This window comes from Rhizophagus irregularis, chromosome 3 (assembly GCF_026210795.1).
Source record: "Rhizophagus irregularis chromosome 3, complete sequence".
Lineage (NCBI taxonomy): Eukaryota > Fungi > Glomeromycota > Glomeromycetes > Glomerales > Glomeraceae > Rhizophagus > Rhizophagus irregularis.
The window spans coordinates 3,009,581-3,026,974 of NC_089431.1; the positions used below are offsets into that span (position 1 = coordinate 3,009,581).

The following is a 17,394-nucleotide window of genomic DNA, read 5'->3' on the forward strand; positions in this document are numbered from 1 at the left end:
TAAAGGACTGATAAAAGAGCGAGCACTCCGGTTTAATTATTTCGGATGGTCGATATAATAAGGAGAACCTTGTCCTTACTTTATATCTATTTATCTATTCCTAATTTCATAAAATAAAGAAATAAAAATAATAGAATAATCATAACTAATATAATAAAGTTGGCCAATAATGGGCGAGATAGTGAATTTCCTATTCCGGGAGCTGGTAAAGGGTTTATTGACAAATGATTTTGCTGGGAAAAAAAACGAAATCGAAAAAATAGGCGCCGGATAGTGCACCGGGGTTATGAGTGAATGGGACAAAAAGTAAAAGCGGGGTAGATGTGGGTAAGAAGCAATAATCTTTGATATATTTTTTTTATTCAAATTTGCAATCGATTTCACGGTTCAAAACCGCAGGTTTGAACCGAACCGACCGTTGGCCCCTAAACCTTTCTTTATTATAAAAATAAGAATTAAAAATAAACAATTCAATTATGAACTATTTGTCTTGTTCGCGGTACCCCCATTATTTTACATTATATTAATTTCAAATTTAGACTAGAATTACTTTTTAATCGGATATCGGTTATCAGTTTATATTGACGAGACGCTTGACCATTCAATTTATAAAACGTTTATACATAAATTTATTTAATTTTTCTTTTTAAAAAAAAAATAAAAAAAAAAGTCAAAAGAATACATTTATGCATATATCTATCAAACATGAATTGCAAGAAAAATTTAATGTTTAAATGATGATAAAAAAAAAAATTCTAATTTTTTTTTTATTAATGCTAATATTATGCTAATTCCTCTAGTAATAATTAAGGTAAATAATTTTTTGTAATTAAAATGAATTTATATATAAATTAATTAATTCAAATTTAATAATGATGAGAATAAAACTGTAATAATGGATCCAACAGTGAAAGGAATGATAGGTGATGATGGACTTGCGCTTACAGATGGTGGAAGTGATTTACCCGGAGTAGAACCTTTATTAGTACTATTACCATTTTTACCAACTAATTCTAAGTAAGGGTTATTATCACCAATACATTGAGGTACAGTCATAATCTTCAAATTTGGTACTTTAACAGCTCTATCAATAATTTGAACTGCAGCGTCAACAGTTTGTGGATAAAGATCATGTTCGAGAACAATGAACCCGGTTTTCAATTTAGGGAAAGTTTGCATCCAAGTTTCAAAGGTATTTAGAACAAAGTCGACTGTCTTAGGAGGATTGGAAGTTAAAGTCCAATCATTACTATCGAATTCTGGAACCCAAAGGACGGCTACAAAAATAATAAAAAATATGTTTATATTTGATAAGATTTTCAGTATATGATATATTATATATTCAAATATTTTTAACATACTTTTCAAACCAACAGCACGAGCAACAGCACGAACACGATTATCAGTATCACCATATGGAGGTCGCATATATAGAGGAGTAACACCAACAACATCTTTAATAGCCTGGATAAAGAAATGGGAATTATATTAAATGTTAAAATTCAAAAATTATATTAAAAATTTTGATACATAACAAGAAAAAATGTGAACCTTCATAGTCCATTTTAATTCAGCAACGATGGCTTCATTTGGAAGGGAGGTAAGTGCCGGATGAGACCAAGTGTGTACTGCGATATTATGACCTAAATTTTTTATTATAATTATTTAAATTTTTTTTTAGTTATTCGATTAAGTAAAAATTTTAGAAAGAACAGGGGAGATAACCATACCAGAATCAAAAGCAGATTTGAGAATTTGAGGATTGTTAATAACACGGCTTCCTACTACGAAAAATGTAGCTTTAATCTTATGCTCATTCAATTTGCTTAATAACTTGGGTGTTGACTCTGATGGCCCGTCGTCATATGTTAGCCCCCAATCACCAACATTTGGACAAAATGCAACATCATCTTCTGCAGTGAATTTTTGACAAGTCCAAGATCCCTGATCTGGTTGAATTACAGTTGGAGGGCCACACTGAGCCTGTTGAGTATTAATTTTACCACCATTTGAAATTGGAAGATTTGGAACTTTTGATAGATCTATTTCTTTTAACCATGCTTGGACTTGAGGGCTGCTAGTGTCTGGTATTTTATCAGCAGTTGGATAGTCATTAATTGAAATTGGAGGGGGTGCAGCCGGCGAACTCGGGGAAGCAGCTTGGGGGGAGGCTTTTACCACACAAAAAGTAGCAAAAGCGATTGTAATAATAGGAAATATCTTCATTTCGAATGAAGTATATTAATTTATAGAATTGTATATATTGAAAATAATTAATAAAGATGAAATAAGTATTTTTTTTCTTCTAGAATGATTTTATTGTGTTGCCTTCGAGGGTGAAGAAGAGTGTTAAAGGAGAGAGTTGAAACAAGACCAAGTATAGGTCTTAAAGAGATATATAATGAATTTGAATAAGGGGAACTAAAAATTTGAATGCATAAAAGGAGAAAAAAAAAACCACAGGTTCTTTTTTGTTTTTTTTATTTATTTATATTTTGTTTATTTCTCAAATAATTTAAAAAAAAAGAAATGGTAAAATCAGGTTGTTTGTACCTTATATAAAATCATTTGAAAAAATGTGCAGTGTAAATATATCGAACCAATCCAAATATGGATTTCTGTTAGGACCCGAACTTTTTATGTTGCACTTACAATTATTTCTTAACAACTTTATTATTGGAAGAAAATCAATGCAAATTTACTTGATTAAAGCATTAAATCATGGGCGTAAATTTTAATTGGCGAGCTTGCATTCAAAAATAAGATAATTGGAAAAATCGAAAGAAAAGTTAAAATTAACTTGCTCCTAACCTAATATATTTATGGCTAATAAATTATGAATTAATTATTATTATTACACACAATTGCGCTCACTGAAACCTTTGTCGATTAAATTTGTAATTTTGAACACAAAGATTTTTTTAAAAAAAGAAACCTTTTTTTTTTGTTTGATAAAAAAAATATTCCATGTATTTCTTTAATTGGGAAAATAGTAACGATAGTAAACGTAATATTAACATAAAATATAAATATTTATGATTTGTGCTATAAAAACTATTTTTTACACATGTTTAATTCCACGCTATATATATATATAACCAATTAATTATAATTTACTGTGTAAATTATATGGTTCGGCTGATATGTATTACAAAAAAATATATAACCAGAGAACTTTTTATATTACTTCTTTCCCGGAGAAGACTTATTTAAAATTCGGGTTTTTGCATATAAATAAATAGATGTACCAACAATTAATGCATATTTTAAGGTAATTAATTTCGGCATTTCAGATTCGGTTATTCTCGGGGCTAATCTTTAATGCATATATTAAACAAATGTACTCCTTAGATTAATCGTGCATTATGTATGCATTTATATATATATCATAAATAGAGAAATAACCATTTTAGATTTTTGGGAAAAAAATTGTATATTTTGATCCTGAAACATATATAAAGTTTTGAAGAGAGTTTTAGATTTTTTTTACAAATGTGGGTTTAAAACATTATCAAAATGAGAATATTTTTAGTAATTGAGTTAATTTGTAACTAAATTACAAACTTATTAGTAAAGACGTTTAAGGACTGTAAGGTGTAACCGAATAAAAGTAAATAAATATAAATGCATGATTCATGATTACGTATTTTTCAATCATAAAATCAAATTATTATTTAAACTATTGATTCTTTGACTAGAGAACGTTTTAGTTCTATTTAACAATTGATGGATATTAATATGAAATGGTTTGAAATTATCACATATGATGGAAGTATTATATATTAGATTGAATGATTTGTAATTGTCCAAAGAATTTATTAAATCATTTTACGAGTTATATATATAATCGTTTCTAAGAAATTTTTTGACGACTAAATTTTTATTGTATATATTATATATACGGTAAATATAAAAATACAGAGTTTTCTGAGTTTTTTTAATGTGTATGTGTTATGCTATATATATATATACATTTATTACTAATCATGTCTGTGAAGTCTGCGAATCAGTATTGTTATTTAATGAATAAGAAGGAAGAGTAGATGTTTGATTTGTAGGTAAATTTGGTTCATAAGAAGGAGGAGAAGAATCATATCGAGGTTGTAGAGTTTCAGAATCTAGATATCTTGAAATTTCTTCTTGGTGTAAAAGTTCAGCGACTAAACAAGATTCTTCTTCTTCACTCATCATATTTTTAATTTTTACTGGAACTTCTAAATTAATATTATGTCTACTAAAAATACCAAAATTAACTTTAATTTTAACCTTATGAGTAACTTCAATATGAAAACTTTCTTCTGACCAATTAAAAATACTAAGACAATCATCAGGTATTGTAAAATTAATATCCATAATACATTCATTATATTGAGTTTCTTTTGAAATTGGAATTTGTTTACCCTTTATAATCTTTTTCCCCACATTTTTACGCTTCTTCTTAATCTCTGATTTAATTGTGACGGCAGTATATTCTTTTAAACTTATTACAATATCTTCTAATGAAACTCGAGCATCGAAAAATGTTAATTTCACTCTAACAATAATTGGATAACGAGGACCAAAAACTCTATCATTTAAAGAAATTTCATATCCAATCCCTTTCTTTGGTTTATCATTTTTCCATGTTATAGGATTAGGTATTGAAGGTGGTAAACTATACCGATCGACTATATAAGCGCATTGTATAACTTTTGTTGAACCTTGAAAAGTTTTAATATTTGGTTTACGCGATATTATAGCTCTAAGACTATATTCAATCTTTCCTCGATCTTTATTTACTGATAAACTTGAAGGTATATCATTAGGTAGAGGAATTTCAAAAGGTAAAATCATATTCCTTATTTCTTTATAATCATTATTATCACTTTTCCATAATTCAGTAGTAATATTACATATTGAATTTGTTCCATAATTTAAAAATTTTGGTCCAGTATCATGTAATTGAATAAATTCTGCTCCTGAAAATGATAATTTTATCTGTTTTATATACATTGGATCATTTGAAGGAAAACTAAGATGTAAAAAACCAACGATTGATGTATTATTAGTAATACCAAGAAATCCTTCCTGAAATGATTTTCGTCCCTCTTGATAAGAAAAATATATTGATGGTGTAAATTCTTTATATAAAGAACGCGGGGGTCCCTTGGGTAAACTAGGCATTCTGTTTTTTTGAAAAAAAAATGATGTTTTTAAATAGAAAATTTTGTTTATATGAAAAATATATATGTGTGTGTATAATTATAATAAATTTTTTATGTGAAAAAAAAAATAAATAAATCTTTTGTGAAAAATAAATGTTTATATGTAATAAATATTTTTTTGTGAAAAAAAAACTAGGTAAAAAAAAATAAATCTTGTAAAAAAGATAAATCTTGTAAATAAATCTTGTAAAAAAAAAAATCTTTTTTGTGAAAGATCTTGTTTTTTTTGTGGAAAAAAAAAATGGATTTTATTATAAAAAAAATTTTGGTATAAATATTTAAAAATATATATATATATTTATTTATATTCTCAACTGATTAAGAAAAATGATGTTTTATATGTAAATTTTCCCCATAATTGAATTTAAGGAAAAAAAAAAAATCATTTTTGAAATTGACAGTTTTCAACCCGTTTAAATACGGGCATATCGTTTATCAAGATTTCATGCAGTACACCCCATTAATCTAATCATAAATTGTCCATATCCGGTATTCATAAAAGCCCCCAACATCCCTTCAAACGTATCATGGGTATCGATGATTTGATTATTGATAATGCCAAGATTTTTCACGGGACATTTTCGTAAATAACATCACCAATCATAAATACATTTTTACGGCTTTATTGAGGCCCGGTCCCAAATAAAAAAAAATATAAAAGAGTGAGAAATGAACGGGAATGAGATTTTTCATGAAAATTATTATATTTTTTAAATATAAACAAATCTTAAGACTGGGCGAGTTTTTTTTTTAAAAAAAAAAATTTTTAGTATTTGCTTGCTTTTTTTGGTATTTAATATAAAAGCGAAAATTTTGGCTTAAAAAGTTGAATTATAATGTTTTAATCAATGCAAATTACAAAGGATGTACTGAATATTACAATAAAACATCATGTGAAAGTGAAAGGAAAAAAAGGATATTATTATTTAATGAAACTTACTCATTTGGTGCTTTTTCTCTTCTTTTTTTTGGTAACTCAAAAAAAAAAAAATTTTTAATTTCATTATGTAAATCAATAAATATTAATTTCATATCTAAAAACAGGTTTCATTGTTGAAAGAATTTTTAATTCAAATTTTTCTGATTGGATAAAAAATTTTTAACAAGTCTTAAAGAAACCCATCCATAAAAACCCCTTTCTTTTTTTTTTCCTTACCACATGATTTTTTTGTTGCTCAAAAGGAATTACGCCCGTAGCTTTTCAGCGTAAAATTTACTGATTTAATCCTGATTGTCTCACGAACTTATCTTTTTGTTCCACAGGGAGGAATCTACTCCCCGTTATCCATATATATGCGAATTATGCGTAGGCTTAGGGTTAGCCGTTAGTGTTGCAACAATGAATTATTTTTATAGTCTCATTTGTCTCCCATTATAAAAGGGTACTGTAACGCATTGAATGCTGGTCAAAAATGATTTTTAAGCAAACCTTGTTCTTAATACATATATATTACGATTCTTTTCACCTACTATTTAGATTCATAGTGAAAATCATGTCTTTTAGATATATTAGATCATTGAGCCTTCAATCTATTTGCTTTACTGTTTCATCTGTCATCCGTAATGTTTAATTTGTTAATTAACGATAGTAACATTAACTAATATATATCTTTAATAAATTATACATATTTATTCAATTTATCCGGATCGTAATTTTGAAAACTATATCATACATATTTATTCAATTTATCCGGGTCGTAATTTTGAAAATTATACATATTTATATATATTTATTCATGTCGAGCAAATCAACATAACCGAATTTCCCATCAGTTAATTCTCCTGAAACACACAATTTCCTGAATCTCTATTTCCTGAACCCTAATTTCCTGAAAATCTAATTTCTTAAAATCTCAATTCTCTGTATTCTCTGTAAAAAAAGTAGATCCGTTTTCATATACCACTCTTTTTTCCGTAAAAGACCCATATTTCCGGAATTAATAACTTTATATCACGAAATTTATCGAATTATTTACATTTTCCGTGAATGGATCCGTGAAAGGCACATTTTTTACGAAGTTTTTAAGAAATAACGGATAAAATTTTTTATAGGGAAAATTCCAAATGAATCCCAAACCGGGGAAGCGATATTTCGCATATGCGAAAAAAATATTAAATCCAATAATTTTATAATTATTATAATTAAAAATCCATGGTCGTCTTTGTCTAAACTATTTCGGTTTCATCAAATGAGACTAAATATTTCGGTTTCGTCAAATGAGACTGAATATTTCAGCATCATTAATTCGGGATGGCAACCTATTGTAACACTTTTAAAAACCATATAGTATGCGTATTTTTGCCTGCTTTACAAATTTAATTAGTATATCAAAAAGGGTTTAGAATACTGTTTTCGGCTTTTATATGAGGATACGATATTTCGCGGGTACGATAAAAAACAAAACCCATTTTTATAATAAAATTTATAATTTTATATAACTAGAATTAAAATTACTACATAGTTTAGTAATGACGAAACCTAGGCAGGCATCACTATCCTGAATGGATAATTTCTGAAATATAAAAATAAAATTTATCACGGTATGACCTTTTATTTCTTTAATAAAAACATTTAAAAGATATTCAGTAAACATTTAAAAGATATTAAACATTTAAAAGATATTGCATAATACGTAAAATCAAATAAATGGATTGTAATCAATAAATATACAGTATATTAAATCTTTATATTTATTATTATTATTTGATCCAAAATATAAAATCTTTTATAATAAATCTTTTATTAATATAAATTGTAAAGCAAAAGCTTTTAGGATTTCATTAATAATTGTATAATAGTGGACGGAACTCTCTTTACGTCTCCATAGAACCCATATAACAAATTTTCTTGATATACTGAAATGTTTATTTTTTAAAGTGTTAACTTCTTAAGACATTCCAATTATATGTATGATTGTTGTATAAGTTTTAAATTAAGTTTTTTAATTATTATAATTATTATATATTCATTATATGCTATTCAAAAATTGTATCACTCATTTATTTGAAGACGGTGAAGACGTATTGTTTATTGATCTGTATAAATACCAAAAGTTTCTAAATTTCGAAATTTAAGAATTATGACACATACTGTATTTACGTGTTTTTTTTTATTCCGTGTTATTTCCGCATATTCACGGAATTTTTATAGTCTAAAACATGGAAAATTATAAATGTATCATATTCATGGAGTTTTTACAGAAATTATGGACAAAGTTTTAAAATGATTTCTTATTTAGTAGCCCTTTTAGCCGTGTAAAAAAAGTCGATCCGTTTTTATATTCCATCTTTTTTCTTGTAAAAGGCTCACAATTTATACAATTAAAATAATATTAGGATGGATATTGGAATTCGGGTATAGGTGTCGTCAAAATTGATTACGGCATATGAAGCTTATACCGTAATACCATTCTACCACAATAAATTATTGAATGCCAATCTTGATATTTTATGGCCAAAATTCCCATTTTTGCCGTAATGCCATAATTATAAATACGACATTTCAACGACACCTATAAATTCGGGATATTGAGATTTTTGAATTTGAGATTTTAAAAAAAAACTTTATTGAGATTTAGCTCCTGAATGAAAAGGGTCGCCCAATACTATGAATCTAGTTTTACAGTTTTTAAAAAAAAAATTAAATAATATTTTATTTAAATAATGTAAGAAATAAGATAAAATGGTATAACAGTTTATTTTTTTTTTTTGCGATAGGACTAAATATTTTCTACTATAGCAACTACTCAATTTTGTTGAGATTTAAAGTTTTTAAATTGAGATTTTAAAACTTTAAATTAGATTTTCAGGGTTCGGGAAATAGGGATTTCGGGAAATCGTGTTTCGGGAAATTAGGAATTAGGGATTCAGGGAATTGATTATGTTTCAGGGAATTTGGAAATTGAAATTCAGGTAATTCCTCATATATATTATAGGATGATTAAAACAATAATCATTATGTTTGAAGGGTTTGAACTTTGAAGGGTTTGAAGGGTTTGATTGGGCCCGTTTCATAAGGTTTCATGCAATTAAGTAATTTTATAAATACTGTATGTTTAATACTTTTTTTTTTTTTTAATACACTCCCGTTACGATCCAATAATTGCTAAACGTACACAGTGAAATTCGATATATCGGAATCTCGATATAACGGATCATAATTGGGTCTGGTCATAACGTATAATTAATTTTAAAATTAATTTACCCTCGATATAACGGAATTCTTGATATAACGGAATTCTTGATATAATGGGAATTCTTGATATAACGGAATTCCTGATATAACGGATTTTTGACAAATTTTACTAATGGAACGGATGGTTCCATTATATCGAATTTCACTGTGTATTTGTAATGAGATAACCAACATTTATATATGTACATCGTTGTATTGTTGTGACGTATGACATAAATTTGGCCAAAATTATCCTAAATTCACCAGAATTAAAAAATTAAAATTTTTTTAAAGCGGAGCTACGGACAAAGAGAGATTTTTAAGCAGTTTTATAAAAGTAAAATTGATCTTTTACTTTATTTAAAAAAAAAATATATAAAAATATAAAAATATATATATATATTGGTAACTATGATAAAGAAATCGTGTACATTAGAAAAATAAAAGGATCAACAGAATCAACTCATCGCTTAATAAAAAAATCCCCCAAAAATTTGATTGTTAATGATTTTGTAACATAAACCCCTACAGGCCAGGCCCTTGTATTTAACTATAAAAACAATTTTTTTTTTAAATCTAAACCATCTTTTGAAAGATATATCGTCATCTGTTCCGAATTCGGATAATTATTATTCAAATGATTCCGGATAAATTATCCGATCCGATCGGATAAATGGTTGTTAACAGATTGTAAATAATAACAATACGCTAACTGTTAATACGCTCTAAATAATAATAACAATAAGTTCTAAATAACAATACGCTCTAAAAACAGTTACTGAACTAATAATGGTGCAAAACAAAAAAATCATATGATCTTATTTCATTTAATATGTAGGCATATTTTTAGCCGTCGAATTTTATATATGTGAAAAAAAAAAACTTTAAAAAAAATTTCGGTATATAGAATATCCAAAAATGGACAAATTAATTTTACCAAAAAAGTTTTAGTCCTTTTGGCGCTTTCTATATGACGGCAAAAATACTACATTTTTTTTTCTGCGATACAAATCTCGGGACGTGTCACTGTTACCGCAGCACATGATCAATTCTCCAACCCCTCATACTAGTTAATACTACTCCTTGCTACCTCAATTTACCTATATATGTAAATATTATTTATTTATTTTATTTATTTATTTATTTGGAAAGTTTGAGGAAAATCAATAATTTTAATAATTTTAATAATTTTAATTATTTTTCGATCCTTTTTAAAAAAACTTGAATGATTGTCGATAATCAAAATAAAAAAAAAAACTTCCTTCCTGTTACGTATTGTTTAAGGAAATAGTAGATTTTAAAATCATTCGTTACCCCCTAAATAAACTTTAAATCACTTCAATCAAATATTTTCCCCTAATTCCCACCTCCTTTAATGGAGTAGTACGATGACGAAATGAAAAAAAAAACAGCTAATAATCACGTGATTTTAATGATCAGTTATAAAGTTATAAACAAAATAAAATAAAATAATAATCAGTAATCAGGTATAAATGATTTCCTTTCTCCCCAAAAATTATATTTTTTTTGACCTATAACAAGTTAATTACTTTTATTTTTTATTTTCATTTAAACCATTTTAAATAAATGATTTTATAAAAAGATCACGTGAAGTAAAATGTCGTATATCAAATTCAATTATCGGCACATCAAAAAAGTGTAGAATGAAAATGTGAAACATTATTGACGGGAAATTTCTATATCTGTATAGTTTATAATACTCCCTTTTACTTCAAAATAGATTTTCATAGTCCATGCGTTTTATATACGTTATATATAATAATGTATATACATACATATGATTATTAAAACTCATGTCAATTCAGGAGATATCAAGGATTTTCAAACTTTCAAAAAGTCCGGAAAAATCAAGTTTTCATCATATTTTTGACGCGTAAATTCACAAATTTATATAAATATTTATTGATATATTTATTATACATCATAAAATTACTAAAAAATCGAAGATTGCATCATATGAAATTTTTTAAAAAAAATGAAAAAAGGTAAAAATTGGGCAATTCTTGAATTAAATAACGTAATTCATGGTCGCAGTAAAAAAAAGGCGTCGATCATTAATTCATTAATTAGAAAAAAAAGAATTTTTGGTTTAAAAAGGGTAGTAAAAAATAAAATTATTATAATTATATAATTAGTTTAAAGATAATTAATTTATGGCAAAAAAAAGTTTTAGAACGTAATACAAAATAAATTTTACTTTCCCAATCATTATTTCAAAAAGTATTGTTTCAACCAATATATGGGAATTAAAAAGATAAGTCTTACCTATTTTTTCTTTTTGTCCTTCCCATAATTATTATTATTTTTCAAAATATTAATGTAAAAATATTAATAATGTATCATTTTTTAATTCTTCTTTTTTTTTCTTACAATTTTTAAAATTCAATATAAAATAGGTTCGGGGAAATAATTTATGATGACCATACAATTATTTAAATAACGTTACAAAAATTAAAATTGGATAATCAATCTCGCATAAGGAATAAAAAGTCATTTGTTCAGCTCTTAGATTACACAGAAAAATAAAGAGAATTGATTTCATTGGTGTCTTTAATTAAATTTTTATTTATCTTTTTTTAAAAAAAATTTCCATGTAATTTTTTTTTTTAACTCTAAATGCGTTCATCGTTGTTTGGGTTTGTTGCGTTGTTTCGAACACAATATTAAAAAAAATAAATATTTTTTTTTTTTGACATTTTTTACACAAAAAATTAATTGGTGTTCATTTCTTTACCATATGGGTTTCATAACATAATAATAGACTTTAATCGAATTGGTTAACTGTAAAATAACCGTTTAATCTTGCTAAAACTAAATTAGGAAAAAAAAAAGAAAAAGGAATCTAAACGCAAAGCAGGAGAATATATATAAAAAAATTACTTGTTCGTTTTTCTTTGATCAGAACGAAAAACAAAAAAAAAATAATAATTATTATTATTTTAGCTAATAAAAATTCAATTACACGATTGTTTGTACACATGTAGTAATAATCCAATGTTTGAATGCCAAAACACCAATGGAAAGTGGCGCTTATTTAAAAAGTGAAGATCACTTCTGGAAAATGATAGCAAAAGTTTATAATAAAATATATATGATGATAACATTGGAATAAAATATGACGATTACGCCATTTGTACTTTTATACAAGACTTTATTCTAAAAATAAAGATTTTTAACATATATAGATATCAACATTATTAATGCTTTTTTTGGCTTTTCGGAGTACTAATGATAATGATTCGTTGTGTTTCACTCCGATTAATTATTGAAAATTTCATGCCACTCGGCCGGAATGATAATTGAAAGCGGCATGATTGAAAGGAAGAAACAAGAAAAAAAAAGAAATTTTTTTTTTTTTTAAAGAAAATTATTTTATACATTTTTTATGTAAATAACTTTAAACCATTTAACTTTTAAATGTCGTTTGTCAATCGTTTTGTTATATTAAAAAAGGTGCTTATAAACCGCGGCAGGGAGTTACTTTTACCGTATTGAATTTTCCCAATTTATTAATTTTCAAGTATATTTTACTTTTTTATTATTTATTAATGTTGATATTTCAAACTATCAACTATCAACACCTTGCATATTTTATTGTTGATCCTTCTTTTTTATTTACAGTATATGTATATTTATTTATTTATACATTACGTATTGTATTATAATTTATTGATTCTTTATAATTGCCATATAAATTTTTATTTTAAAACATTTTTCATTCATTATAAAAATTTATGTACTCTATTATAAAAAAAAAAATTATTTCGGCCTAATAGATCCGCATTTACTTACCTCAAACATATAAATATGGCCCATTCTTCTAACTTTGATTCTTCACAAAATTTCGAAAAATAAATTTTCTTTTTAAGTTTCGGAACTTTTGTTTATTTATTACGAGATATTATTTTAACGTCTCTCTCTCACAAAAAAAAAAAAAAAAATTTAAAATTTAAAATATATTTCTTTTATTTCTTTTTACTCTTAAAATTTTTAAAATGGATACAGATTGGTGCATCATGTGTGATTCTCATTGCAATATTCCCGTAAGTATTAGCAAAAGAAAGTTGGTTTTTGGTTTTTTGTGTGCATCTTTTTGATTTCTCAAAATATTTAAATTTTTTTTATTTTTCTTTTATTTTAGGGAGCAATTTATTGTTCAAAGGAATGTGAACTTCAAGATCGTTTAAGTGCATATCCATCATTGACTTCCAGCTCGTCAATTTCAACTCAATATTCTTCTGGAGTTAATACAAAATTTGAAAGAACTACATCAGTTAAATTTCCAACAAAATCGGCTTCGATTCAATTTCCAAAAGTTCAACAACTTCAACAACAGCCAACATTGTTTTATCATCGCGGTCCAATGCCTCGTTATAAGCACACTTCTTCAAAAGCGTGTGCCAGTGCTAGTAACGTACGCGATAGAAAAGTGACCAAATCTTTATATGTTCAATAATTAATTTTTTTTTTTCATTTTTTCATAAAAATCATCACTTTTTTTTACATTTTATTTTTTTTTTAAAAAAAAAAAACTTCATCCATTACATCATTGTTTTTAATATTTCATCCAAAAATTTTTTTTTCTAACGCATTATTTTTTAATATTTTTTTTTTTCTCTCTGTTTTGGGAGTGAACTTTTTTATTTGTCCATTTTATTATTTAATTATGTTTGGTTGGAAGGCGAGTTTTTTAGGTTTATTTATTTATTTTTTTTTTCTTTTAAAAAAAGAAAAAAAAAAAAAAAAGTAAAATTATTTGTACATAAATCAATTTGCTTTATTTGAACAATTTAGAAAAAACGAGACAAACAACTTTTATTAGCTCTCTGAACTTTTTAAAAAAAAAAGCGAAGAAATTATACATTTTTTAAAAAAGACATTTTTTTTTAATGAATATTTTTTATTTACTAAAAAAAAAAAATTTTCCCTTTAATTATTATTATTATACATAGAAAATAAAAATATTCATTGTACATAGAATTGATTTAACTATATTTTTTTTCTTTTTCTTTTTTTTTTTGTTATTTTTCTTATTAGTCAGATTTCTCCCCCCCTCACTATTTTTTTTTTATCTTCTTAGCATTTAAAAAATTTTTATATATAATAATTATATATACGGGCATATTTAAAAAAAAAAAGCAAAATAATTAAATGCTTAATAAAAAATGAGAATTTTTTTTAATAATAATAGTATATTTTGATCTCATGAGTTTTGGGGGCTGTCATTTGGCTGTTATTTTTTTTTTAATTTAATAATAATAATAAATTTATTATGATAAAATTATTTAAAATTATTTTATTTTATAAACTTTAAAAATTTCTAAAATAATAATTATTATTTTCGTGGCGCAATAATTGTAACAAAAACAATTTTAATAATCTTTTGATAATATTTATTATTGTTTTTTACTCTTTTTTACTCTTTTTTTTTTACCGATTTATATTTTATTAACCAAGAATTACGTAAATCGTTATAAAAGAATCGTACTATTATTTATATTACCTGCAAAAAACTTGTTATATTAATTTTTGAGCGAGTCATACGCGCTTTTTTCCTTTATACTTTTGCGTATCAAAGGGTAAACAAAAAAAAACTTTTTTTCCCTTACACAAGGTTTCCCATAAATTTGGCAATCCTTTTTTTATTTTCAAAACTATAATTGTCAAAATTTTTTAAGTAAAAAAAAATCAGGTTTTTATTATATATTGACATATTAGGATGGGTAATACCATACTTATACATTTATACGGTTAATATGAAATATGAAAATTCATTTTATTATATATACAGATATGAAACAGATCGATAATAAAAAAGGCTAATTTTGGTTTCAAAATAAAAAAAAAACAATGAAATATATGTCGATGATGACCCGGATGGCCTGATTTTTAATCATGTGATGTATTTATTTTTTTTTATAATGCCACGTTTTAGTTTAACAAATGTTTTTGAATAATTGCTGATGTAATTACCTTAATTTAGAAAGTTCCTGCCCAAGTTAATTTATAAAATATATTATTATTGTCTCTATTCATCTTATTCAATCTACTATTCAATCTATTCAATCTATTTCATGCCAATAATGCACTCCACAATGTATGATTAGTTATAGAGGAAAACCGATAAAGCGACCAACTCGTGAAAAAAAATGGGACCGAATATGCGATGAGTCATAATATCAATCTCAAAATAAATATTCTCAATATGTTATGACTCACATTCCTTATAATGTCATAATTTCATAATCTTAATGAAAATTATATCCAAATTAATATAAACGATCCTCTTTATTTATCTTAGGTTCTAAATACGCCTTAATGCAGTAAAATGTTGTAGTTTATAGCGGTTTTTTTTTTTTATACATACATTTAATATAAGCATTTGATACGGTTAAGGGGTGGCAAAAACCTGTTTGGCGTACAGAACTATTTTCATTTACGAGTTTATAATATCATCAAAAATAAATTTTAATTTCCTTATTATGGTATTTTTTTTTTTTAAATATACAAATTTATTTTATATTTGTTTGTTTTGGGGGAGTAATTGCAGGAGAACTTCTGTTGTGTTGGATGTTGGATGATTTTTATTTTAACATATTTAAACAAACTTTGGCATATTTTTTTTAAAAAGAGATATTTAAATTTTTTTTTTTCTTACATGATTTACTCCCGCCAATTGTGGCCCCTTCACCAGAATAACAACAATGATCGATAACAGATGCAAAATAATTCTATTACTTTTTTTTTTTATTTTACCGATCTTTTAAAATAATTTTGTTCAAAAAATAGTTATTAAGTTAACTTATTAAGCCATATAATATAAATGAACGAATTACGATTTAGGTTAAGTGTGATCTTTCATATCAGCGAATCAATTTTGGATAGATGAAAAAAAAAATTATATTATTTTTTATATATATTTTTAAAAAAACCATCGATTAAAAAAAAAATTTAAAGTTTTTTGATTTTTTTTTGACTATTGTTTTCTACTGTGTAATTTTAATTTATTTGACTACTTGAACAGAATTACAGATTACATATTAGTACATACTACATACAATACGTACATAAAAAAAACATTAAATATATTTTTATCCCGTCTCACAAAAAAAAAAATGTAAAAAAAAATATTGTAAAAAAAAATAAAAATTGTAAAAAAAATAAAATTTGTAAAAAAAAAAAATTGTAAAAAAAAAATTTGTAAAAAAAAACATTGTAAATAAAAAAACATTGTAAATAAAAAAAACATTGTAAATAAAAAACATTGTAAATAAAAAAGCATTGTAAATAAAAAACATTGTAAATAAAAAATACATTGTAAATAAAAAAAATGTAAAAAAGAAATATTATAAAAAAAAAATATAATATTAAAAATATCGTAAAATAAAAATATTGTGTAAAAAAAAAAATATTTTTTAAAAAAAATAATACTTATATTACATTGTAAATAAAAATATTGTAAAAAAAAAGTTTTTTTTGATTCCATTTTAGATTTTATACGGTTACTAATTATATCTTATTTATTTTATTTATCTTATTTATCTTTTACTTATCTTATTGAAATGGACATATATATTTTTTTTCTTCTTTTTTTTCTTTCTTTCTTCTTTTCCTGTGTTTCATTACCCCGAAAATAATTATCCTTATAAAGAATCTACCCATGTTCATAAAAAAATAATTATGAACACGTTTTTTATATTGCACACACTATACGCACTATACACACTACACATAAATGTTTATATTTATATTTATATAATATACATTATTTTTTTTATTATAATAAGTTTAAACTTTTTAAGGGAAATTAAATTTCAACACATGATATTTCTTTGATTGTTGTTATTAAGGTTTTTTCTTTTGTTTTTCTTTCAGAAGAAAGAAAAAAGAACATTGTTAAAAAAAAAATAGTTTATAAATAGGCAATATAATAACAATATGATTAAATAGTGTTGATTTAAACTAAAATAAATATAGTAGTATATCTCTTTTTCT

The 17,394-nt window shown here is 24.8% G+C and overlaps 3 protein-coding genes across 3 annotated transcripts; 1 reads left to right on the forward strand and 2 right to left on the reverse strand.

Moving 5' to 3' along the window:
- Positions 1–602: 602 nt before the first annotated feature.
- Positions 603–2,556, reverse strand: OCT59_020739 (uncharacterized protein). The gene is made up of 4 exons (XM_025321502.2): positions 1,731–2,556; positions 1,552–1,643; positions 1,362–1,464; positions 603–1,277 (listed from the first exon to the last, which is right to left on the reverse strand). Exons 1-4 carry the CDS (start codon positions 2,224–2,226, stop codon positions 856–858), a joined length of 1,113 nt encoding a protein of 370 aa, XP_025168731.1. The 5' UTR covers positions 2,227–2,556; the 3' UTR covers positions 603–855.
- A 1,153-nt stretch (positions 2,557–3,709) lies between these two features.
- OCT59_020740 (uncharacterized protein) lies at positions 3,710–5,289 on the reverse strand. Its single transcript, XM_066149374.1, has one exon. The coding sequence runs from the start codon at positions 5,161–5,163 to the stop codon at positions 3,985–3,987; it is 1,179 nt and encodes a 392-aa protein (XP_065990285.1). The 5' UTR covers positions 5,164–5,289; the 3' UTR covers positions 3,710–3,984.
- Positions 5,290–13,234: 7,945 nt separating this feature from the next.
- Positions 13,235–14,704, forward strand: OCT59_020741 (uncharacterized protein). The gene is made up of 2 exons (XM_025321500.2): positions 13,235–13,442; positions 13,541–14,704. Exons 1-2 carry the CDS (start codon positions 13,395–13,397, stop codon positions 13,853–13,855), a joined length of 363 nt encoding a protein of 120 aa, XP_025168729.1. The 5' UTR covers positions 13,235–13,394; the 3' UTR covers positions 13,856–14,704.
- The last annotated feature ends 2,690 nt before the right edge of the window (positions 14,705–17,394 follow it).